Source organism: Alligator sinensis, unplaced genomic scaffold, assembly GCF_000455745.1.
Source record: "Alligator sinensis unplaced genomic scaffold, ASM45574v1 scaffold1165_1, whole genome shotgun sequence".
NCBI classification, from domain to species: domain Eukaryota; kingdom Metazoa; phylum Chordata; order Crocodylia; family Alligatoridae; genus Alligator; species Alligator sinensis.
This window is the reverse complement of record NW_005842477.1, coordinates 236,979-262,733: the sequence shown is the minus strand read 5'-3', so window position 1 is coordinate 262,733 and position 25,755 is coordinate 236,979. Positions and strand designations below refer to the sequence as shown.

At 45.1% G+C, this 25,755-nt stretch overlaps 1 protein-coding gene and 1 non-coding gene across 6 annotated transcripts in view; one reads left to right on the top strand and one right to left on the bottom strand.

Moving 5' to 3' along the window:
* LOC102372412 (GON-4-like protein) overlaps positions 1 to 25,749 on the bottom strand; it is a 33,857-nt gene extending 8,108 nt beyond the window's left edge. For 2 of the 5 annotated variants that reach the window (XM_025212610.1, XM_025212611.1), the window contains exons 1-20: positions 21,930 to 22,068; positions 20,903 to 21,012; positions 20,100 to 20,174; positions 18,760 to 18,810; positions 18,292 to 18,342; positions 17,603 to 17,698; positions 17,212 to 17,331; positions 16,419 to 16,589; positions 15,055 to 15,247; positions 14,330 to 14,431; positions 12,915 to 12,955; positions 12,468 to 12,571; positions 10,135 to 10,333; positions 9,865 to 9,951; positions 9,297 to 9,468; positions 8,718 to 8,862; positions 6,532 to 6,682; positions 5,923 to 6,039; positions 3,214 to 4,938; positions 610 to 871 (exon numbers count right to left, since the gene is read on the bottom strand). In XM_025212610.1, the coding sequence (XP_025068395.1) occupies positions 610 to 871; positions 3,214 to 4,938; positions 5,923 to 6,039; positions 6,532 to 6,682; positions 8,718 to 8,862; positions 9,297 to 9,468; positions 9,865 to 9,951; positions 10,135 to 10,333; positions 12,468 to 12,571; positions 12,915 to 12,955; positions 14,330 to 14,431; positions 15,055 to 15,247; positions 16,419 to 16,589; positions 17,212 to 17,331; positions 17,603 to 17,698; positions 18,292 to 18,342; positions 18,760 to 18,810; positions 20,100 to 20,174; positions 20,903 to 20,926 (3,886 nt within the window). In that variant the 5' untranslated portion in view covers positions 20,927 to 21,012; positions 21,930 to 22,068. Of the gene's footprint in view, positions 1 to 609; positions 872 to 3,213; positions 4,939 to 5,922; positions 6,040 to 6,531; positions 6,683 to 8,717; positions 8,863 to 9,296; positions 9,469 to 9,864; positions 9,952 to 10,134; positions 10,334 to 12,467; positions 12,572 to 12,914; positions 12,956 to 14,329; positions 14,432 to 15,054; positions 15,248 to 16,418; positions 16,590 to 17,211; positions 17,332 to 17,602; positions 17,699 to 18,276; positions 18,343 to 18,759; positions 18,811 to 20,099; positions 20,175 to 20,902; positions 21,013 to 21,929; positions 22,127 to 23,840; positions 24,060 to 25,559 lie in introns of those variants that run through there. The other 3 variants (XM_006030921.3, XM_025212612.1, XM_025212613.1) reach the window with 3 other exon arrangements.
* TRNAT-UGU lies at positions 7,411 to 7,482 on the top strand. The gene has a single exon. It is a non-coding gene; the product is annotated as a tRNA-Thr (tRNA).
* Positions 25,750 to 25,755: the final 6 nt, after the last annotated feature.

The following is a 25,755-nucleotide window of genomic DNA, read 5'->3' as shown; positions in this document are numbered from 1 at the left end:
TTCAGACTAACACAGCTAACTACATCTACAAACTGAGTCACTCTGGCCTGCAGCATAAAAAACACTGTCAATTGCTGCTCTAGATATACCCTATTCATATGCTCCCCCCTTATAACATCCGTTCCTGCCACTGATGGAGACAGGATATTGGGCAGGATGGAGATTTGATCTGACCCAGAATGGCACTTATGTTCTTATTCTGAATCACACATAATCAACAGCTACCTTCTGACTGGAGAAAGTTTTCAAACATCACTGATCAAGAGCCCCATTTTCAGATCCTAGAATGAGCTACCAGTATTTGAAAATTCACCCTGTGACTGGCAAACTGACACATGATCTAAAAAGGACAGAGAGAGACTGTGAGGCCCCCCTGCAGTCATGCATATGTAACCACTTTTCAGTGTGACAGAATGGCAGATGGAGAGATAGCAGCAGGTTGCTCACAGAGGCCTTCGCTTATGTAAAGAGATCCGTCTTTCAAAGCTTCCCTTTCAAAAACAAGAGAGTGCAGAGTTAAAGCCTTTTGGGGTGAAATTGAGTGACAGCATGACTTTCTTATGGCTTGTTTTGCTGCTGCAGATTTCTCCATATAGTCCATAAGCTCACCTGGTGGTGTTCTGTTGGTTTCCACTTCTGGGGCAATTTTGGTCGAAGTGAAGGTGGACTTGGGCTCCATTGCTGCATCTTCAGTGATATCATCTGTCATTTCATCTTCTTTCTGTAAACTCTCGATTCCTTCCCCTTCTCCCTCCTCCTCTTCCTCCTCCTCCGGCTCAGAATTCTCTTCCTGAGAATTCTCTTCTTCAGAATCTCCCTCCTGGCTCAAACGCCTCTCAGTTGCAAGCCAGGTAAGTTTTTCCATCGTTTCCTTAGATCAAAAAACAAAGCCACCACATCAAAATCTTAGTCATAGAGAAGTAGGGTTGGAAGGGATTCTCCAGAGGTCATCTAGTCCAACCCACTACTGGAGGCAGGATCACCCCTAGCCAAACCATCCCATACAACCAATAAGCTAAACTCTACATAAGACTACCTTCAACCCTGACACAATGTAGACCTAACACCCTAAACTGCCACAGGGAAAGCAGGAGAGTCACAGCAGTCAGTGTCCTGCTTCTACAAAATGCTGTCAATATATTTAGTCCTTGTCATACAAATGCTACCTTCCCTCTTTTACAGGGATCTGAGTTTTCCGTTTTCCACAGAAAAACAGAAAATCATGGATTTCCCAATTTTATCAGAGAAAAAACAGATTTTCCCTTTTAGCAGAGAAACTTGCAGATTTCCCACTTGCAAAGAGCTGTGCATGTGGCAGAGTTCCAGCCTGCAAGAGCTAACTGCAAAAAGGGCAGGAAATCCCCAACCCTACCTGGAGGGCGAGGGGGATAGGTGGGCCTGAGGCACTCACTCACCCAAGGCTGGGCTCAGGCTCACTTTCCTTTCCGGAGCCTGTGAGGTAAGTGGGGCTTGCAGGGGGCTGGGGGTTGTGTGTTATGGCAGGGGGACAGGTGTGGGTGAGGGTGACTGCCAATGCTGGGGGAAGAGACAGCAGGACAGGTGGGAGCACAGGGCATTGTGTGGCTGGGGGCTGAGGGAGCAGGGAGGTGTTGGGGGAGCCCCACATGGAGTGCCCGCCTGGCTAGCAGCGCATGGACCTGGAGCAGTGCGCGATTGCCAGGTCAGGCTTATCCAGGGCTACCCTTCCCCACAGCTTCTGCAGCACAGCATATGTGACCCAGCACAGCAGGGCACAGCAAGGACATGCATGAAAGTTGCCTGCTGCTCCGCGCTGCCCTGGCCACACTCCCTGTGTGCACAGGGGCAGCGCAGGGTTGTGCCCCGCACTGCTGCCCCCGCCTGCAGAAAGCATGGCCAGGGCAGTGCAGAGCTTGGAGCAGCAGGCAGCTTTTGTGCGCGTCCCCGCTGTGCGTTGCTGTTCTGGGTTGCATACACTGCGCTGCGGAGGCCCCAGGGCAGCACAGCAGGGCTGGGAGCATGAGCCCACAGTGCGCACCCGTCCTGCCCCTAAGCCCCCGCACAGATCTAGGTGGCATGGCTCTCCCATGGCCCCTGGGACTGTGCTGCAGACAGGAGCTGGCCCTGCCCCTGCCCCCGGACAAGCCTGGCCTGGTGATAGCACGCCACTCTGGGTCCACGAGCTGCTGTGGGGCTTCCCCCAACACCTCCCTGAGTCCTCAGCCAGCTTCCTGCAGGAGTGGGTACAGAGCGGCACACTACTGGCTCTTCAGGGAAGCCACACACAGCACGCCCCCACCCTCCTGCAGAGATCTGGGGGGCATGGGTCCCCCTTGCCCCCTGGGAGTGTGCGCTGCCGCTAGGAGCCAGCACTGGCCCCACCCAAGCCCCTCCTGCTGCAGCAGCTGCTGCCATCTGTTGGGGGCAGGGACCTGCAGACCTGGCGCCCTGGCCCCATAGCTCTTGCAGCTGGGGGTTTCCTCTGGCAGGGCTGGGGGGCAGGGGCTGTGGGTGGGGGGCAAGGGGCACAAACAGGGTGAGGGGCACCAGCAGGGCCAGGGGGTAAGGGTAGGCTGTGGGGGGCCTTTAATTTTAATAATGGATTTTGGTGTTTTTATCAGAGAATTTGTGATTTTTTTACCAGGGAAAACCAGGATCCCTGCTCATTTTTCATATTTTAACCCCCTAGCCAACTATAGATTAACACTGCCACGAGCTATAATATAATCCCAGGACCCTAAGGTTCTAAAGCTATATGACGAATACTCCCAAAAGTGAAGTTATTTATAAACTTGAAACTGTGAATGATCACTAGGACGGTTTTTGTCAATTTTGCATGTTTACTCGAGTTACTTTAACCTGAGGAATCTTCAGGGTGAAAATAAGTTTCCTGCAAAGTCTGCTCTTCTAACAAACAACAAATCTAGTTGATGGAGCCCTTAGAACTGCAACAGAATTTGGATCTGGACACTTGCAAGTCATGCTGCCGATCTAACACATACGCTCCTCAGGACAAGAACTCTTCCCTAAATTCGGCTGTCAAGTGTCACGCACACTCTTGGTACCATACAAAACACATGCATTCAAACAAACAAACATTTACAAAAATTATTTTTCATGTAAATGTGAAGGTGTGATTCTATCCTGGCCCAACCCCACCCATGACTCTTAGAAAATGTAAAAAAGAAAATTCTCTTATTTATGGAATTCACTGTTAGGATGCTATTTTATTACCTGAAGTTCTGGGACAGATAGCACAGACTCTTCTGATGCAGATGACATTTCTTCATCCTCCTCATCTTGAGTAAAATCATCAAAATCCTCCTCTTCTTCCTCTTCCTGGCCATCCTTCTCTCCCCCTGCCTCAGGACCGGCTGGCGTCCCCACAGACTGACCATCCATGCTGGATAAGTCCTCTGGTTTTTCCAGTGAGCTACTGGACTCTGCTTTAGCATCTGTTGTAACATTCTTGGGAGACTCACTCACTTCTGCCCCAGTCACACCTGCTGCTTCCAACTGCTGTTCATCCTGGGTGGCTGGATGCATCCCTCTCTCCCCCTCTCCTCCCTTTTCCTCCTGGGCAGCACACTCTTTTTTAATTTCCTTCTGCTCATTTAGATGTTCAGGTGTGGCCTCCATGTCCAACTCCTCCCTAAGATCTAACACAAATTCCTCTTTTATCTCAGCACATGCAAAGTCTTGCTTTTTCTGGGTTGGGTTTTCTTCAAGGACATCACTGGGATCTTCAGGTTCAGTTTTTACTGTTTCTCTTAAGGTCCCTAAATGCACAAGATCTAAAGGTAATGGCTCCAAGGCTTTCTCTTCTGCTGTCCAACTGCAACACTCACCCTCATTAGTCTTCTCCTGGCTGTCACTGATGGCAGTAGCCAGATTTGTGTTGTGTTCCTTCTTAGGGGAGATGGCAGGGCACGAAGAGTGTAGATCTTGGTGTTCCACTTTAGGCTCCACTATAGGGTAGGAATTTTCATCATTTACAGCAGAACAAGAGATGATTGGATTCACTTGCTCTTTGTCTTCAGCAGTAGATGAACTAGGAAGACCTACAGCATTTGAAGACACTATCAAAGGAGGGACTGAGGAAGTCATAAGAGGCTGATTCAAAGGGCATGGGAAGGTGGTGGGATTCACCAACAAAGTAGTTACTGGAATAGTTTGACTGCTTCTGCCAACTGCTGTATTTATGGGCTGAATCATATTGCATCCATTGCCGATATTAACCACTTTCACTGTGGCAGCTGGTACAGTGAGGATGACGGGGGCCGGCTGGATCAGAGGGGCAGTTTTTAGTAGAGGGGAAGGCTTTGCACCCTTTTTCCTTTGGTATCCCCTGCGGACACAAGGCTTGCGGATCTTTGATGCAGCCAATGTTGACAGGACCATTTTTGGCTGAAAAGTCATAGAGGTTGAGGTTATTAGTGCTGACGGTACACCAGCAGGAAGACAAGTTCTGGAATCAGAATGCAGAGTGGAGAGAGCGTTCTGAAAGTCCAGGCTTTCCCCACTTCCTACTCCAGACGGGATGTTCAGATGCTGCATTCCAGGCACAGTCTGCATAACAGTAGCTGGCTGGATTAACCGGGGAATGTGGACCACAACTTTGCTTGGAGGAGCTTCTGATTGGGATAACTTCACAGCAGTTTTCTGGACATTGATGGTATTGGAACTAGGCTGCATGCAAGGACTTGGTCGAATGAGGAGTGGCTTGAGGGCTGCAGACCTCTGCCTCCTCCATACTCTCCTAGAGAAACGGGTGGCAAGGGGCTTCAGCATCAACACTATTCCCTTGGGCAAGAGCAGAGGGTACTTTCCATCACATTCTGCATCTGCTGTTTCTTTTCCTGTCCTCACAAAATCAGACTCTGCACAGGGTGAACCCGTCGTCTCTCTTGCATCTTCTGTTAACTGTTTCAGTTCTCCTTGAATGGAGGATAAACTTGCCTACAGAAAACACACACTCTAGTTATTTCAGCCCCCAGATGCTTGCTCCTTGCAAACAACAGTGACGAACTGGAGGCAGAAAGTTACGCATAAAGCAAATTGATGTGCGCGCACATACACACATGGGAGAGGATAGTTCTATTTACTGCTTATTCTCTAACTTAAATGAAAGACTCTAACAGGTTGCAATTCTTTGGAAGTAGGAATGTGACCAAATGGCACATGACATGTTTCTTTTCCAAACTAGTTTGTAAAGACTTCTTTTATAAGAATAAGGGTATGGGGAGGAGGCTTCAAAGACTGCCTAAACCAGAAAAAAAGGTGAGGTCACAAATGTCATCAATACGTCAACAGGCTCATTTGATGAACTGGTCTTGGGATACCTGGGCTCAATTTTTGGCTCTGCTATACAACTTCCTGTGTTAATTGGGCAAGGCACTTAATCACTCTGCTTCCATTTTTCTGCACAATGCGAAGGATTTTGAGGGAAAAACAATCATTAATGAATGTGACACATTTGGATGCTACTAGGACATGGGGTGGATCACAGGAAAGCAAAATTCAAATCACAGATTTGCATTTTGCTCCTAGGTCAGCACTTGTAAAATGATCGATGTTTTTCTCTCATCAGGCTGTTGAGCGCAGCAAGGAAGGTAGTGATGCTTCTGACAGCGAACTGCTGGTCAGGCTAACCTTGGATATATACAACCTCAAGGTATGCGACAGACAAAGTATTTCATCCCACTGAAATAAATGAGCATACTTCAAAGCCAACAGCACTAAAGCCTTGTTTACATTACGAAGTCTGCCAGCAGAAATGCACCTTCACAACTATTGTTATCTGTGTTATTAAAACTGGCATCAGTTTTGTCTGTCTGTGAGCCAGTTCCACCTTCATTTTGCTAATACACGTACCCTAAACAGCTCATTAGCTCTCAGGTCAGGATGGGAAGCAAAGATCAATTTAAATGGCAAGCAACATACCTTCAGCCAGAAGGGCAGGCGATGTTCTTCCCTCTCTACAGGGGGTTTCCACTCATGAGGCTGGACCTCCTCGCAACACTTGAACAAGATGGGCAACTGTTTTGTTTTCTTGTAATACTGAGGAGACAGGGGGAAACTCCAACAAGTAAATTCAAAGTAGTACAGGAGACCTCTCAAGCCCAAGTGTCAGAAAAAATTATCTAGAAAGTACATGCTAGGAGTTCAAGTAACCTAAATTTTACTTTTCTTTAGCTACAGTGCACTTTAAATACACAGATGTTAAAAAATTTCAGCAAGATCTGCACCTAAAAACAGACACAGCAAATCTATCCAGATGAATCTTATTATTTCAAATTTATCTGATTTACAGTTGTATTACTGTTCTCTGTAGAAGATGCTGGGTCCCCAAGAACTGAACAGACCAGCTGTAAAATAAGGGAAAGGGAAAGGGCTCCAAATAAGTCCTTATCCCCACCAAAAATGAAACTTCACATTACTGCTTAAGAAATATCACTATAGGCAGTATATAGGGTCCATGTTTTCTCTTTTGCATGAACAGCTCCCAACACAACCACTTACAAAATGAAAATGGCATAATGCATAACTCACTCTGACGATATTGTCAGGGGCTCGGTTCATGTTGAGATTCTTGATTCTCACTGTCAATTGGTGGGCGGTCTTTGGCGGCATAAGATATTTGCTGATTAAAGGTTTAGGAAACTCTGTCCCATCAAAATGCTTCAGTCCTAAAGCCAATAAACTGCAAGGGAAAAAAGGTCTGTGAGACCAGTATTCAACCTGAAGCAGATATAAATATTCTTTATTTGTCTTCATAATCTGCTAACACCCTTGAAGTTCTTTTCTTTGGTCATCTGTAGCAACAATAAGTCCTTGAGAAGAAGAGTACAGAATGAACACAGCCTAGTCAACTGCTAAATGTGGTTTGGCCTGGGACAAAGGTGCTCATCCCCTGGCCTGCAGAGCTCCCCATAGGTCTGGAAATTCGGCAGCAGAAGAGAGGTGTCACTGCTCTCTTGCTGCCAAACCTCTGAACCCATGGGGAGCCCTGGGCCCTACACGCTGGATCCAGCACCTGATCTCAGCATGCAAGGCAGGCAAGTGCAGCACTAGGCTCCAGGGCCCAATCTCAGTGTAGAGGTCTGGGCTGGGATAGCATTGAACACCCAGAACTCAATCCTGGCACACAGCGTGCAAGAGGGAGGGGGAGCTGACCCCTTGGGGGACAATCCCTGTGTGTGGGTGGCAGAAAGAGACTGTGCCAGGCCCCAGGGCCTGATCTGGCCTGCAGGCCACTCATCTCAAATGCAGGTTCAAAAGGTTGAGCATCACTGATTTGGGAGAAAGTTGAAAATGATGATATATGGAATTCAGTCAGGCACACAGTGAAAAACCCAAACTAGTGCGTGTACTGGATTCAAAATGTCTCTCAATACGAAGTGCCCTCTTCAACTGGCCTCTTCAAAAAGTGGCTCCATAGCTCAGTGGTTAAAGCACTGGTCTTGTAAATCAGGGGTCTGAGTTCAAACCTCACTGGAGCCTTGACCTCCTTTGGGGCTGGACTGGATGATCTTTAATACGTAAAACTAACTGCACGCTCTTGCATTAGTAGGTGCATCACAAGCAGCTCTGGCAAGGTTATACTTCCCCTCTATGCAGCATTGGTGAGGCTGGAGTACTGTGTCCAGTTTTGGGCGCCGCACTTCAAGAGGGATATGGATAACCTGGAAAGAGTTCAGAGGAGGGCTACTCGCATGGTTGAGGGCCTGCAGGTAAGATCCTATGAAAATCGATTGAGAGACCTTTTCACAGGAAAAGGCTGAGAAGTGATCTTGTGGCTGTCTACAAGCTCATCAGTGGGGGTCAGCAGGGAATAGGGGATACTGTGTTTACCAGAGCACCCCTTGGGGTACCAGAAACTGGCCATAAACCGAAGCAGAGCAGATTTAGGTTGGACACAGCAGGGAATACGGCATACTCTGTTAACCAGGGCGCCCCTTGGTGTTACTAGAAACAAACAGCCATAAACTGATGAAGAGCAGATTTAGACTGAACGTCAGGAAAAAATTCTTTACATTGAGTGTTGCCACAATATGCAGTGGGCTTCCAAGGGAGGTGGTGCTTTCCCCTACCTTGGAGGTGTTTAAAAAAGAGATTAGACAAGCACATGGCTGGGGTTATTTGACCCCAGCACTCTTCCCTGCCCAGAGCAGGGGTTCAGACTTGATGATCTAATGGGTCCCTTCCAACCCTAGAAATCTATGAAACTGTTAAAATCTGTGGCCTTCCCTCCAAATGGCTGTAAGGAGATGTTACTTTAGAACAGGGGTGCTCGATCCCCAGCCTGTGGGTTAGATCTGGCCCTTGGTACCGTGTCATCTGGCCTACCAGGCTCCCCATGGGTCCATGAGGAGCCCCATACATAAATGGTCTTGTGTGCTAGATCAGGTGCACAGGGTGGCATGAGGGGCAAGGGAGGGGCAGCCCAGAGCCCCAGGGGCTTGATCTGGGCACAAAGTGCTTGATCCTGAGATGCAGGTTCCGGTAGGGCCACAAGGCTTGATCCTGGCACCAGATTGGGAGGCATGCAGAGGCAACCTGGGATCCAATGCAGCCTGTGGACTGACCCTACACCACTCCTCTGGCCCACAAGGTCAAAAGGCTGAACACCACTGCTCTAGGATGTCCAGGCATCCCGCAAGATAGCTATAGTATCCCACTTGTTTCCCCATGGGAGGCAGCTCTATTCATATGTATTTTACCCCCTTAAAACCTACTTGTCCTCTGCCTTGGTGAAGAAAATCTTGTCCCGGGGGGTTTTTGCCTTCAGAGAACATATTGGTAGCAACTCTGGATACATAAAGACTCTTCTTGTTGCCAAAATCCATGCCACTTGTTTTGGCAGACAGGGAAATTCATTTGCTATGAAAAAAATGAACATATCAGCATAAACTGATGCAATCAAACAATGGTAGGAGCTCAAATATTGCTACTCACTAGCATCTTATTGTAACCACCATTGTCCTTGCGCCTTGTTTGTGAAAGCAGCACAGGCTGGGGTTTTTCACATCTCGAAAGACATCTGCAAAGATACCCTAGGATTACAGGACTACCAGGCTAAGAAAAACGGGAGAAGTCCTACGAAGTGTGCTCACTACTCAATACTCCCATAGTTTAAGAAACAAGGTGGCTAGTAATACTGAGGTCACCAGATAAAGACATGCCAGACAGGGTGCCATACAAGAATGGAAAGTTTCCTATTATAGTAAAAAAAAGCAGAATCCAATTTTGGGAGAAGTACAGCACCAAACAGGCTGTTACTACACTACAAATCTGCTACCCTTTCAGTTACATACCAGTCTTCTTCCCAGGTTTGCGAGGGCTCCAATCAATTTTGACCTGGGAGTGGAAGTCATCAATGAGCTGCAGTGCTCCCTTCAAGTTACATGGTTGGAATACTGTTTGAAATTTGGAATTAAATTGCTGGCGAAGGAGGATGGAGCTGTGAGCAAAGTTACTCAGCTCAGTCTGAGGGATCAAATACAAAAGAGAAGATGAAAGGACTTGCTTTCAATGTAAGTGCATGTCTCTACAACTGTCACTCAAAAAAGTAAACCTGCCAGATGGGAAGGCACAGAAATCTGCAGGGTGACAGTGGTCATTAGTCCTGCTTCTGTCCCTAACTATTAGCTCTCAATCATGGAATGACTGATTAAGTCTATTCTGCCAATCTGCCCATCTAGACCACCACATTCTTGCCACCAGAGTACACACTATTTCAGCAAGCATCAAAGTAATAATATGGTTCATGATACTAGTATTTAAAAAATATATACATCTAAAGGAACACTTTCTCATCTCATCTTTACATGAGATCTCCAGTGCCCACTAGAACTGAATTCTTGATTTGAGATAGATTCTTACCAGAAACATCCTAGTGGTGCTGGTTTCTGAACTCAGACTGGCATTGAAGCTGGTAAGAAGGTGAATTTGAGTCAGGAGCTGGACGTGCTGCAAGAACAAGTCAGGCAAGTGAAGCTTTTTAGATGTACTAATGTTCAAAAGTACTGGAAAAGGTTCTACAGCATCAACTATGTTGTAGCATGCCATCATATTAAGCAGAGGATTTGCCCTGCAAAGTTTAGTAAACCTGAACATAATATTTACGTTTGATAAATTCCAAGAGCCTCTTACCTGCTGCATTTGCTGCTGGAGCCTCTTTCTTTGTGCATTATCCAAAACCAGAGTTTGGAGTGGCTTTTCATTTTGAGGTTTTGGCCTCTCTACCTCTTGTGGTTGCTTAGTTGAAGATTTCTTCATTCGCAGCTGTTCAAGCTGTTCTTTCACTGTCCGATGCTGTTCATTCAGTAAGTTGGCCAGAGGCTCTTCAAACCTGTTCCAGATCAAGCAGACAGAATTATGCCAAGTCCATGACTTAAAGAGGTGGCTCACATCATCCTGGTGTCTCTGCTAGAAAGTATCACTATTAAGATATTCTAGATAGTAACATTAAGGTGTTCTGTGAAGCATAAGTAAAAGCAAGCTACCATTTTGCCACTTGTACTTCTTAGGAGTCTTCATCTTAAGAAACCAAAAAATATTTTGGAAACGTGGCACTTACAAAATCCATTAATCTACCACTGAAACACTCTTACTGAAGACTGCAATAGTAACTTTTGCTTGAATTAACAGTTTAGACAAAGAGTTAAGATAAATCCTGCACTCAGCTGAAACTAGGAGGAGGACTGCACAGTTGAAATTTGACTAAACCACTTCTGATCCTTAGAAAAGTGTAATGGAATCATTGATGAGCATGAGCAGTCAGTTTTTTCATTTCTCTTTTTAATCTGAGAAACAAACCTTTTAGCAGCATCCATTCCAACATTATGCTATGGCATTTGTTCATTATTGATTCAGGCAAACACACTCCCTATTCAATCATTTATACCATTTTCTGTTACATTCTGAGTTTACAAGGACATTATCTTGCTTAAGTGCCCAGATACAACTGCATAAGCATGGCATAAGAATGAGATTAGACAAAACTAAAACAGAGAAATCAATCAAAAGCTGAACAGACCCGATCCAAAAAACAGAGCCCACACTACTTTAACTGCAATGATTACCATAATCAGCCCGGATATGATCACCTACAGGTCTTTGTTGCAACAGGTGTGCTTTGTAAATGTAGGAGGTGTCCCAGCCAGCTATCCCAGTGCACATTTGCTGCTACCCTTCTAAGAACAGTGCTAGGTGTCAGTCCATTTAGGACAGACCTTACTTGCTAGCCCAGTCAACTCTCTCTCACCTCTAACCAAACCTATCTCTGGATCAAGTCCAGAGATAGTCACAATCAGGAACCTCTCCAAGACAGGAGTGGCCAACCTGTGGCGCACAGGCCACAAGTGGTACAGATAGCACCTCTGTGGGGAACACACCGGATCAGAGAGGAAGCAAGCAGTGGCAGACAGGGCAGAGCAGGATGATTAGGGAGAACAGGGCAAGGAGCAGAAAGAAAGAGCAGCAGATTGGGCAGGAGCCGGAGATTGGAGTGATACCCAGAGAGGGCATGGGGCTAATTTATGGCATGCCAGCCCAGAAAGTTGACCCCCACTACTCTGCAACATTCATATTACAAGGTACTAAACAAAAAGGGCCAAAGAACAAACAAATGCCTTCACACAGACACCCTCTTCAAGAATTCAGAGGAAGCAGCAGTTAGGAGGAGGATTTAACCTACAAATGAGAAATGGATGCAACTAATCAGAGCCCAAAAAGGTGAGTGATACAAATAAAAACGTGCAAGGATAAAACACTCCTTGTATTTTGACTGTAGCTGGTAAAAGATTTCTACACTCCCCTCCAGCACTGCTTATCCAGAGAGGTGCAGAAGCCCAGCAGTTACTTTAGCTCCCTTCCCAAACAGAAACAGCTTAGTCTTGAGCTGGGCTGCCCCACATACAAGGAGGCTTCACCACACAGCAGGTCACAGTCAGCCTGCTAGTTATCTACTATTGAAACGCTAGGAGTTACCTGTAGCTGAAAAAAAAAAAGTTATCAAGCATAGGTGCATGAGGATGACAGCCAAAGCCTTTCAACACCAGCTCACTGGTTCAAGTATATTCTATGCCAATAGTTATCAAAATGCTGACATCTTCTCTACAGCTGTTGCAGTTCTATGCTGCTACATGACACTTCCAGCTGCCTCTTTGCTGATTGCACCCTGCTATTCCAGTGATATGCATTGGGAGAACACAGCACGAAGTATAGTACTTGTTCAGCCTTGCTCAGAGACAGTACTCTTACTAACAGAAAATCCAGACGCATTAAGTTAATTGCACTAAGTTAATTACCTCACAATAAAGGAAAGAAATCTGCCTCTATCTCAGGCAAAGGGTCACAATGCTATGCAATATTACCATTTGTGCCATAATGCATACAAAATGGCTCAGAATACCTTTATGCTCTACATGGATTCTACTGTCTATGGCTTTTTGCTTTCTTTTACCTTTTTGAATGAAACCTACTTGAGTGCCTGTGGTGTATTAAAGTTTGGTCGCGACTCTGCAATGCTGTCTTCATCTTCTGGGCTTTCATCTTCCATGTTGGAAAAACCCATCTCATCCTGGAACTGACAAGAAATAAGAAGTTGCTCAGCAGTTGTCAGGAATACAAGACATAGCTCAGGCTTCAGGAAAGTACCTTTGGTAAACAAAAGACTTATGGTTTGGCACGAATTTGCCACAGTGGGCCTATACTGGTGCTCTCAGCAGACATACTTGCCTTCGTTTTAACACTCTCTCAACCTTCTCTCTAGGCTCACAGTTACACACATAACAGAATCCCTTATATTGAGTGTACATCGATATATCTAGTACAGATCCCCATTGTACGGCTCCAAGTGACACCTTCAAAAGACTGTCAGCTTCAGAATAGATATACTTCTACAGCTTTAGCTCTGAATTTTCACTTACTGTCTCAAATAGTTCCTCCATTAGTTCATTCACTTCTTTCTCTGTAAGAAAATAGGATAGGGTTATGAAGCTTCCTTTTCCAGCAACAGATTTAGTGATCCAAGAATGTAACAGATCCTTGCAAGCTCTCCAAGACAAGAAGGTGGAGAACGGTCCACACATTCTCTCTTACATGACCTGAAATGGTAGCAACCTATTTAAAGGGCTAAGATAAATATAGCCAATTTAAAATACTTATTATCACTTGAGGTATTCAAGAAGAGGTTGGACAGGTATTGATCAAGGATGATCTAGGAGAAGATATGACTATGCTCTACAATGGATGCTCTACATGCTCTGTAGACTATGCTCTACAATGCTTCTGGGCTTTGCTGGTTGCCACATGCTGCTGGGACAGAATTTTTCCCCCTTCTGTTGCTAGATGTCAGGGTTTTTATTCCCTTCCTCAGAAGCAATGGATGTTGCTTGCAGCCAAGACTGGGGATTGTGACTAGTGTGCGCCAATGTTCCTGCTGGGACTTAAACTCAGAGGTTCTTGGCTAGAGGGTCTTGCCCCTCCATTTAGGGTCAGGCCAATCACCATATTTGGGGTCAGGAAGGAATTTTACCTCATGGTCAGATGGCACAGGACTGTGGGGTCTAACAGGAGATGTGTACGTCTTCCTTGGATCTCTCAGGCATATATTTTAATAACCTTCACAGCAGCTGGACATTGGTCACCATTGTTCCCCTGCTCTATCTGTAGCAGGTTAGGGTCTTATGCCTTGTAGTTGCACCAGGGTTGATTGTGGTTTTATTGATGAGTCAGATAACGGATTTGTACAAGATTGTTTGGACAGGGATGATCCTACCACTGGTAGGGGTAAGGACAAGATGACCTCTGATGGTCCCTTTCAGCCCTACTTCTCTATGCTTCTATGATATTACCAGATACTTCTCAAACTGAAGTAAGTTAAAGAAAAAAATCACAATCATATACAGAACCAGGGGAAGATATCTACCTTGTGGTCAAACTTGGGTTTTGACACAACATCATATACTACATTAGGTATCTTATTTTTAGACTTTATAATTGAGTAAGTGTTATATTTACATTTTTTCAAACGCAAAAACTTTCAGTTTCTTTCTTTTTTTGGCAGGGGTGTAGGGCGGAAAAGGACTTTACCCTTAACTGCATTTGGTTTCAGGTTAGCTAAAAGGGTCAGAAAAAGTTTGCACCATTTCCAGTGGTTCACTCAAAGTTGAGAAACTCAGTTTAAGAAACTACATAAGATCTCTTCTTCCTTCTATGAACAGGTAACAGAAGATGAACTCTGCTAATTCTAAAACTGTTAAGAGTGTCGGCCATATTTTCTAAGGTATTAAGGTGCCTAAAGATTCAGCCTTGAAGAAACTGATGTTAGCAAAGGACTTACTGGTGATTCTCACAGCACGATCATTTCTGAAATCTTCCGTGTCTGGTTCATCCAGATCTTCCAAGAAGTTGTATTCAGGGTCATCGTCATCATCTGCCTCATCTAGCAAAATAAATATTCTGAGCTATTTTTTCAGATATAGACAGTAAGTGCTAATAGCGACCTGGGAAAAAGCAGTGCACTTAATGACTATCCTGCCACACAGAGACAAGACTATCCATTAGTGTTTTAAGGTATCTGCAATTTGTTCAATTGTCAGGGAAGCTAGGTTTAAGTAAAAGAAGTGTTCTCTCAGAATACCTGACAAAAGGCCTCCAAGATGGGTAGATTCAGGCAGCCACAACTTTTCTTATCCATTATTAATGACCATATCACTGTATCATTCAAACCATGATACAAAGTAGTGTGTTGGGGAAACCACATATGAATGCACACAAACCAGCAGATCTGGTTACACTGGGCACTGATGTATCTATAGTTTGGCTGAGATACATTTCAATCCCACTGTCTCTCAAGGGCAGCATTTAACTAGCTTTTAAGAGAGCAATTTAACTTGAGCAATATGAATACAGGGAAGGTCAGAAGCTCTTGTCTTGCAGCACCAACCACGTCAACAGTTCCATATGAGACTGTCTGGTATAAAACAAGATGAGAACGCATCAGGCTTCCCACACAACCCCTAAATAGCTCAGAATTGAAAAGGCTATTCACTGAATAACCAGTACCTTCATTCTCTGCATCATCATTCATGAGTCCCCCAAGCCATCTTTTCCATTCTTCATCATCTGCAGTATTTGGGTCATACATGTCTGGTGTTATATCTGGAGCACGGAGCTCAGCCTCCAACTGACCAAGAGGCACATCCTTCAGGGGTCTCTTCGATCGGGTGCGGAAGGCAATAAGGCTGTCTTCCAGAGACTGAAACATCGACAGAAAGCAAAACAGAATCAAAGCCTCTCCATTACTCTTCTAATCTCCCTGGTACCAAGCATTTCAATTCAGCCACAAAAGGAGCAACAAACTGGACACTGAAAATATGACTTTTACTGCCAAAAGATGTGTACTATTGTTACTCCCTTCAGCTGTAAGATTTCATTACTCTATAATTACTACATTGTAATATCAATTAAAAATATTTTGAAGTACACAGCACTCAAGTCTTTGTGTATCGTTTAGAAAGCTCTCCCTTCAATATTTTATTCCTTGGTTATTTTATCTTGTTCATCGCAAGCATTCCTTCTGAGCCGTTGAACAGAACCTCCTCCTCCTGGTTTCTATTTCACTGCAGCTCAGTAGGCTCACTGAAAGTGCAAAGTTAATCCCAACATACTAGTCCCTGATGTCCAGAACGCCATTTAGAACATCTGCTCCTAATTTTATAGTCTGACTTACATGGCTGGGTCATTCCAAATGGAACAATTTATACTTTCAGCTTTATGTAACACACATTTTATAATAATTAAGTGAAACAGAAACTTCCCCACAATTTAAACAAAGTTTCAATGACCCATTTTTAAAACATTCTGTAGTTCCAATTAAAACCTGAACACTGCAGCACTAATACCATGAATGTGAAACTGAATAACCTAAAGTGAAACTGATGTAATTTGTCTTATTTCTAAACAAATACTAAATAGCCCCCACCTGGCTCCCACTTTTAAGTGGGAGGTTTAACTGTCTCACTTTTAAATACTCTTCAGGTGTTAGTAATGTACTTGCTTGCAAAAGTTATTAAGCTGACAGAACCTCTTTAAAAAACAGTTATATTAATTATGGATGAACTAATCACCAATATGGTAGGCTTCTGTTCTCCAGTTAAACCACGTCCCAATGACAGTAAAAGTTATAATAAATGCTTCACCAGGACCAACACAGTTGTGACACAGGAAAAAAATATTTCATGGTTATTTCCCTCAACTAACTGAACTGAAGGTATTAGATCTGATTCACTTAAAAGTAAGAAACAGACAAAATAAGAGGGGGATAATATGTTAGAGGGATTTTGCAGACAAGTTTCAGACAGGAGGACCAGACCATTAATCTCCCATCAATAATATTAATTTGCATGCACCATTCTCAAACATATTACCTGGTAAGAATCCATGCACATGGGACTAGAAGCCAGTTCCTCATCCACAGCATGTAGCTTCTCCATAAAGGTGCTGTCTTTATTCTGTTTCGGTTTAGGAGGGGGTGGAGGCCCCATAGGAACCACTTCAGCACTAATGTGCCTAACAAGGGGTGTAGTAACCTTCTCCACCTAATTAAGAGAGGCCTTCATCTTAAAAGATTTTATTTATATCAAGGCTATCAAACTGGTGGCCCACATGCAGCTCTCCAAGGTGTTAAACTTCCCCCAGTGCTCTTACTGCCAGAGTCTCCGGGCTCCCTCTCCCTCCTCCAGCTTCTTCTGCCTGCCCCTTGCGGGGGTGGGTGGGAGAGGGGAGGGGTGGCACAGCCCACAGAGACAAGAGATCCTACAGATTCTGGTACAGGGCAGTGATGGGGTACCAACAGCATGGCACGATGCAGCCTGTGGCTCCTGGCCACTCAGAAGATGGACAACCGTGTTTGATAAGGTCTGCTTTTTTATTTTCCTTAAACTAGGTCCTAGCTGAATTGGGTGCTTCTGAGATGCAGCTAAGAAGGTATCACTGATGGATATAAACTGTTGGATTTATACAAGGACAATGAGGGCATACAACTATTTAGATCTAGCAGGAAAGGAAAAATGTATAATAGTTCAGTCTAAACACATGGTTGGAGTGCAGCTGCTTATTGTCTAACACAGCAGAAGACTGAACAATGATGTCTAACTGGTAACTTAGAATGAATTATTGAAGCTTTCTGAGAAAGTGCTAGAGCTGTGATGTAACATGTACCTCAGAGAGCGTCCCTCCCTCCTCCTCCGTCTCCATCATATCAGACGAGCGTCTAGTCCTAGGTCGCTTTGCTCCCCGAGGAGAAGAGGCAGTGCTCTCCACATCACTTTCCAACAAACTCTGTAACATAAAAGAAGCAGAACACAATTGAGTAAAATTGCAAAATACAACGACTTCTTTTTCAAAGACAGGTTCCGGTGATTTTATACATCATAAAATGAAAGCAGAAAACTTGTATAATATTAAGGAAAGATTGAACAATTCTACAGCTAGCAAAAGTATTTCACACCTTTGAGATCAAATTCTTACCAAAATAGAGAGAACATTTTAAAGCACCCCACTGCCTCACATAAAAAGAAATTAAGGTAGGAATATGTTCTGCCACTGTTACCTCTTCAGCAGTCTCATCCTCATCCTCCTCCTCTGGCTGGTATTCCTCATCAGATGAATCATCTTCTTCAAGAGGAATGTCCACAAACTGAGGGGGCTGCAACAAGCCAAAGAAAGGACACAAGCTTTACAAGTCTGTACTAAAGGGTTATAGGAAAGTGAAATGAAAGTTAAAATGTTCATGACAACTGAGGATATATATGGCAGAAAAGGAGAATGATGAGAGGTGCATAGAGTAGTCAATTTGAACAAAGGCAGCTAGTGGAGTAGGTGGATTCAGAAATCAAAGGATGGGTACAGCTTGTTTCAATTTAAAAGTTTTTGAGTTCTCTCCCCCCCCGCTCCTCAATGGCCAATATTAAACCCAACTGCTGCTTTATGTCTTATACTACAAGATCTATGGTATAGGGAGTGCCCAGGACAATGAGTCCTGTTCCTGACTTGGCCTTTTAATCAGGACCTCAATACACATAGTAAAATAGAATAAAACAAAACAAAACAGGAAAACAAGCTATAAATAATTACAATGAGAGAGGGGACAGCAGAAGAGAAACATAAGGGTCAAGGACAAGAACCCACGATGAAACAGGTATGTATTTTCCTGGGAGGCTTCGTATAAGAATGCAAATCTGCTTGTAACAAACTCTGCAGACAGAGGAAACAGCACAGATTCACCTTTCAGTTGCTAACCTTGATCTCATTAGGCTTCTTAATTGGTGAAATATTCCATGTAGGAATTACCTAAGTAAAACAAAACTGGTGTTAGTAATCTGTACAAGATCAGATTTCCCAAAAACTCTGATATAGGAGCATAGAAGAACAGGGCTTGGGAGTCTATTCCCAAAATTACACACAACTAAAATACATGCTTTCTAACTACACAAAATAAGCCTCCTACATGGGATACTCTCATTTCACTGTCTAAGCTTTATCCACATGACTCTCCTACACTGATCTTTTAACACAAGGAAATGCCATTTTCTTTATTTAAGCTTAACACAAATACAGGTATAGCTACAGATGCGCACACTTCAATCTTTTTGACTTGGGAATAGTTAACAAGAAGCATTCTTTCTACTTCTTACTCCCAATAGCAGCGATAAAAGGAGTTTATATCCTTTCCCTGGCTAATGGAAAAAGGCATAAATACATACTCACCACTCCTTTCTCTACTACTTCCTTTAACTTGGAACGAGTCATCTTTGGCTCCTAAGAGTTAAAAAAGACAGTATGCTATTTTCTGTACCTGTAGCATTTTTAACCAATATCTTTACCACACGTTTTCTGCACTTTAGTGTTAAGCACACCACTTGTCTGACATGTGGCCAGAATATCTGAGTTCTAAGCTTAATACTTGATGATACTGATTAACCATTTTCCACTCAGTTACTTGTCTTATCCAGCTGCCACTACACTTACCAAAGTGCAAATTCTAATTAGGGGTGCACCAACAGAGATTTTCTGGGCTGATACAGATGGCCGATTTTTAAGGAGCCGTATTGGCCAATACCGATCCAATTCTAATATGCAGCCGGGCAGCTTGGAGACCAGTGTTGGGCTGGTAAGTCTGTCGTGGGGGGAAGGGAAGGGGTGTGTGGGGAGGTAGATCAAAGCCCCTGCAGTGAGGGAGGGAGTGGGGCTAGGGCAGGCACTCCACAACTGGGGTGGGGCACAGGACAGAGCTGTGAGTGGCTTGTCTGGGAGGTGCAGGGAGAGGGTGGCGGCTCCTGTACCCAGGAGGGCATGTGCCCCCCTGGAGCTGCATGCAGGGTGGGGTGGGCTGGGGCTGCGGACGGGGGGGGTGTGCGGCGCAGCACAGCTGCTCAGCACACGCCACAGCAGCGCAGGGGTTTCTGGGGGTGGGGCTGCAGGCACCCCAAAATTCTCCATAACACCCCCGCCCCCTTTTCTGCACTGAGCACAGCCTGGCCCAGCCCCCTGCCAGGAAGAGCTCGGTGCCAGCAGCAGCCCGCCCTTGCCCTGCGCAGATCTGGGGGAACACCGCCCTCCATGCCCTCCCAGGTTGCGTGCAGGGATGGGAGCCACCCCCCGGATAAGCTGCTCCCGGTTCCAGCCGATGCCCCACCCCATCTCAGCAGCGCCTGCCCCAGCTCCACCCCCTCCCTCACTGCAGAGACCTCTATCTGCCCCCACCCCATGCCCTTTCCCTCGCAACAGACTTACCAGCCAATGTTGCTCTCCAAGCCACTGGGCTGTGCTCCTGGCCGCATGCATGCTGCGGCTGTGTGCACGTACAGGGCATTTACTGGCCACATTATCGGTCACATCAGGCAAAAAAACCCGATTGCCGATGCTCTTGATTTTCCCTATATTGGTGCCGATCCAATATCGGACCAATACATCAGTGTACCTCTAACTCTAATCCAACCTTTTCTCCATTCTCTCTCTGTAATATCAGGTCATTAATAAAGCTTCATTACTATCTAAAGGCATAATGCATATGGACAGGTAAGGATTGAATAAAAATGCTTACTTACAAACATGGGTATATCTTCTGTCTCACTGATGGCTGCTTTCATCATGGCAACAACATGCTCGTTTGTGATCACTTCCTGCAGAAACAAATATTGGCTTTAATCATCTCCTTTATATTCTTGTTGTGAAGACTCCAGCCTGAAATACCTTTGTCAGAAAAGTGGGGGAGATACTATCCTTTGACAATGCAATCTTAGCCTGGTCTAAAAACAAATCCAGAGAGGACTAAAAAGTATGAAGTATCTCCTTGCAATAAAGAACAGATCCTACATTATATAAACAAACAATGTAAATTAAACCCATGAAAGTCTTTGCGACCAAAATAAGAATACAGACCAATCTACACAACTTGTTTTAATCAGCTCTTTTCCCCTCACACGACATAAAACTGAGTCGATGTAACACTAACATTCACTGATCTTGAGAATGGGAGGAAAAGTTGCTGTGAGGCACCACTAGAGCAGTGGTGATCAACCTTGGGCTGGTGGGCCAGATCCAGTCTGTAGAGCCATGTCACCTGGGCTGTTAAGCTCCCCATGAATCTGAAAATTTGGTATCAATGTTAATTGCTCTCAGAGCTGCAGCAATCAACACTGCCACTGATTCCCTGCCAGTAAATCTGTGAACCTGTGGGAAGCCCTGCAGTCTAGACGACATGACCCCATGCACCAGAACACTATATCAAGCCCACAGACTGACCCTATGCATAGGATCCAGCCCCATGTCATTCATCTAGTCTGCACAGGAGGAAACATTAAGCACCACTGCAACAGAGTTTATATTTTAATCCTCACAAAGCACATACATTGATAGGCTTGGAACTCTGCATACGGTATATCTTAATTCACTGCATGCCTTCTTCTAGGCAAATACGTAACATCATTTCAGAGCAGGCTGCGTAGTACGACAGAAATACTTGGAAACGGAAAAACAAAAAGTTCATATTCAGTAAAAATGAGAAGTTAAGAAGAGCTCAAAGACAACAGACTCTAAATTCAGGTTTTATAAGTAGATGGACAGAACGGGGTGCTGGGGGAAAAATGTAACTATGACATTGGCACTCTTACATGAGTACCGGGTAGCACATAAAGGCAAATTCACTACTTTATGACATCTACATAGTGACAACTGGTTAATTTGCCTGAAAGAGAAGCAGTGGTGGCCTCGGATCACTACGCAGGGCAAGCACCCAAGAATGTTATTACTGTGTTGCAAAAATGCAGAAAAGTAAACAGTACAATCTAGTGTATTAATGTTCTCCAGTTAAGGAACCAAGCAGAACCGAGCACAAATACTTCCCAACAGAATGAACCGATTCACAAGCTGCTCTAGGTAACTAGAGAGATATGGCTCTTCTCCCTACTACAATTAAACTTCCAATCATGATAAGCACTACATTTCCACAAACAGCTCCACCAGATATCTTGAATGACTAACAAGAAACCCAATCCACTTAGAAAACATGACATTTTGCCTTCGCAATGTATATCCTCTTGTCCAACAGCATGTCTTGGTCCTAGCTGCATTGCACCATATTAGCACTACCACACCAGAGAGTCAGCTGCAAAAGAGCCTGCTATGGGAACTCAAGGATGAACATCTATTAGAAAAGCAATGCAACAAAGCCAGATCTAGGTAAACTGTGTATAGCACAGAGTTCACCCATTCCTTCTCTTCATAGCATATCCTACAAGATTGAACGGATCACTGTTTTCACTGTTTATGAAATCCAATGGTATGCTTAGGGATAATCTCAGACTAGCCAGTACTTTCTCAAGATGCTCTGGTTGCATTTCCTTTCCCACTACTCCCCCATCCCTCATCCCACTCACATGCAGGATATTCCGCACATTGACAACTGTCAGATTGTGCTGTTTTGCTCCATCTTCCAAGGTGCGATCAAGGACGTCATCTAGCCTGATGTCACAGCCCAACGACCCCTCCTCTCCTTGGCATTTCCCTTCCCGTTTTCGCTTGATTGCTTTCCTCTTCCTTTTCCTCCTTTCACCTTCCTCTCCACCTTGCTCCTCTGAAAATTAGTAATGAAAGATTCAGTTACAAAATAGGTAACTCAATTAATATCAATCTCACATTCAGGCAGTGGATCTCTATACCAAAGCTAGAATTCAGTAGATACCAATAGGTCTCAGCAGTTTTCCACGTGTTGATCAGGAACTGAGAGTCACTGAAACCATCTCCGTATTCTGCCCTGCTCCTATGCATGCTGTGACTTTCTAAGGGAGTGTCAAACTCACTCCTTGAGAAAGCTATAAATTATGGTCTAGACTCCCAGCGGGGGTGGTGCAGGCAGCTACCCTGGAGATCTTCAAAAGGAGACTGGACGCACACTTTGCTGGGGTTATCTGACCCCAGCAGTCTTTCCTGCCCAGACCAGGGGGGTTGGACCCAATGATCTCATGAGGTCCCTTCCAACTCTAAATGTCTATGAATCTGTGAACCTGTCTGTAGGCTGGAATATAAATTTAGAGCTACATAAAAAACTGTCATGCCACATCTGACTCAGGATAACAGTCCTAAAGTGGTAACCTTCTGAAAAAAACTGTTCACATGTAAGAGACCTTTAGGGCCAGGAACATGACAATTTTTTTAATGAGAGATTCAGATTCTGAACAACATGAATGACACAAGACAAATAAATACATCAAGCAAGCTGGGTGCCTGGCACCTCTGCTCTACTGGCTTCAAAGAGTTGTACTATGTCTGTTCTCCTCCAGAAGGACTTCACATGATGTAACCCTGTCATCGAGCTAAAAATCAACAAGATTGAGACTCCACAGCAATGAATTAAAAGCTTATCAGCAGGGATCCGGGTTTTCCGTTTCTCACGGAAAAATGGAGAAAACCACAGATTTCCCCTTTTTATCAGCAAAAACACGGATTTCTCCTTTTAGCAGTGGAACTCGCTGATTCCCTGCTTTTGCAAAGAGCTCTGCAACCTGGATGAGCTCCAGCCTGCAAGAGCTGTTTGCAAACAGGACGGGAAACCCCCAGCCCTGCCTGGAGGGAGAAGGGCGGGGCCTTAGGCTCTCAGTCAGTCACACTCTTTGCTCCTGGAGTCTATGCGGTAAGTGGAGCTTGCTGGGGGCCCCTGTGGCAGGGCTGGGGGGGTTGCAGGTCATGGCTAGGGGCACCGGCAGGGCTGGGGGGCCAGGAGCCGGTCCTACCCCCGCTCCAGCAGAGCTGGGGTGGGGGGGTGTTTGGGGGCGAGTGAGAGGCACCGGCAAGGCTGGAGGGCAGGTTTAGGGGGCAGTGAGGGGCATCAGCAGATCTGGGGCGGGGGTACAGGGGGCTTTTAATTTTAATAACAGATTTTGGGGGTTTTATCAGAGAATTGGCAAGCTTTGTCAGAGAATGTGATTTTTTTTTAACCAGAGAAAACCAGGATCCCTGCTTATCAGATTCAATATACTTCGAACTTCCTTGGGCTGCTGACTCAGGGAAAAGGAATAAAATTGTTCCATACTGTTCTCTTAGGACCCAAACATTAGTTAAGTGATCTAGAAAAGTTAAGAGATCAGTTCTGGTTACTTTTGAAACAGGTTATCAAGTGACTCTCCACTGGATTTGGGCAGCCACTGTATTACAGTACAAAAACTGAATGCTTCACTCAAAATGATTACACCTTAATATGGAGACCCTGGTCCAGTTTATTTGATTCCTTTCTGACATTGTAGTTCTCCTGCATCACAAAGTCACCAGCCTATTCCTGGCATGATGCTTACCCAATGGAATAAACAGCCCAACATCCTCAACTTCCTCCTCTGTCTGCTGGTGCCGCTCACCAGCTCTGGAGTTCTTCAGTGGCTTGACCAGGACAGGAGCTTTAACTGCCAACAGTGGACTTCTGGCTTGGGATGCTTGCTTTGAAGAATGGTTGTCACCTGGGTGAGGGTTCTTCTGCAAAATAACTTGCTCCTCTGTATGCAATTTAGGAGATTTCCCTGCAAATAGTATGTATTAATGTAATTTTGTTTAAGGCACTCCTTTCTAGTTATCTTTTCTCTTTACTTCTCTTGTACACAAGCCTGTGAGCCACAAACCCCAGAGTTACACAAGACTCATATTCGTAAAGGAACCACAGTGTGAAGTTTTAAAGTCTCTCTTATCAGTTCAGGTTAAAAAGCCAATTCTTATAATAAATTAGGGGAAAGGTACAATGCATTACAGCCAAGGGAGGCTCTTGAAAAAGAACAAGGTGGCTTCTTATTACAGGCACTTTCCAGAAGGAATTAATTTTTCATTATAGGCTGACAATTCATAAACAAGCCTCCAATAATATGAACCGTTTAAAAGAAGGATGTTTACACTTTGGCCAATGTTTGCATACCTCTAGCAAAATATTGAATTTTAAACATTAAATGTAAAAGATTACCGTGGCAGCGTTTAAAACAGAACCCTGCATCCACAAACAGCTGCCAAAATATTAATTTACACGGTGGACTGTTACAAAAGCCATTACTAATCACGAAACTCACTGATGCAAGGTATATTGAAGCAAACCACTCAATATTGTAAAAGATTAGCTATAGGGAAAATAAGAACATTAGTTGCATTAGAAAAGATAAAAATGCATAAATAACAAAAGGCTTGATGTCTCACAACCCAAATCAACCTTTAACGACCCGAAGTTAAGAAGAAGCACCTGTTTCTGGCAGAGGACAGAGAAATCACTCAGGTTCTTCCCGGCCAACTGCGCTTAGCACCCTTCACAATTACCGAGCAATCCTTTACCTGATCATTATCAACAGAAAGAAAGTAGCAGCCTGCCTAGATCAAGAAACTCTCTACAGTGGCCAGTATTCAAATGTTGCATAAAGCATATGCAGAAAACAGCGTTATGGAATATATTTTTGCTAAACTACTAACTTTTGAATAAATGGTTGGCTAGTGCCCCAAAGTAACAGATACCCTTCCTAAAATAAATCATTCCATCGATAACTGTGTACGCGCTCGTTACCCGCACAAACACGTGACCCTTTTGGCCTCTAAGTAATCTCTCCCACTCAACAGGGACTTGTGGCAACAAGCTCCCGTCAAAACGTACTTTGGGTCTGGTTTGAGATCCGCTGCCCTTCCCGTGTTATTAAAAAGCGAGGGGAGAGGAAAGCAATAGTTAAACTCTCTTTGGCTTCTTGCCCTTTCTTCTGGGCACCACGGAGGCGTCTCCGAGAGGCAGGCTCTGCGTCAGCTCCTTCCGGACACACAAACGCCCACCAACAAAGCGGGCGCTGAACGCTCCCAATCCGTGGCTCCCTAGATTCGGGATCCCGCCCGAAGCGCCGGTGTCACTGGAAGCTCACAGGGACACCTACAAGAGCGCAGCAGAACTAAACAGGGGACGTGGACGCGGGTTCCCGGGGGGCGGCGGGATCTCCTGCAGCCACGGAAGCAGCCGCCGCCGCCCGCGCGAACGCCGCCGCCGCCGCCCGGAGACAACTCACCTCCTTCCGTGAGGTCTTGGGTGCGCACGTCCCCGAGGCACTCGGCGCCGTCCCCCCGAGCGGGGCCCCCGGGGAGTCTCCTCCCGCTCCTCAGCAGAGTCTCTGCGGGCTCCCGCCCGTCCCGGCGGCTCCACACGGCGCACGGCTCCTTTGCTGCCGGCGAGGGCCCGTGCTCGGCGCTCGCGGCAGCGGGGCC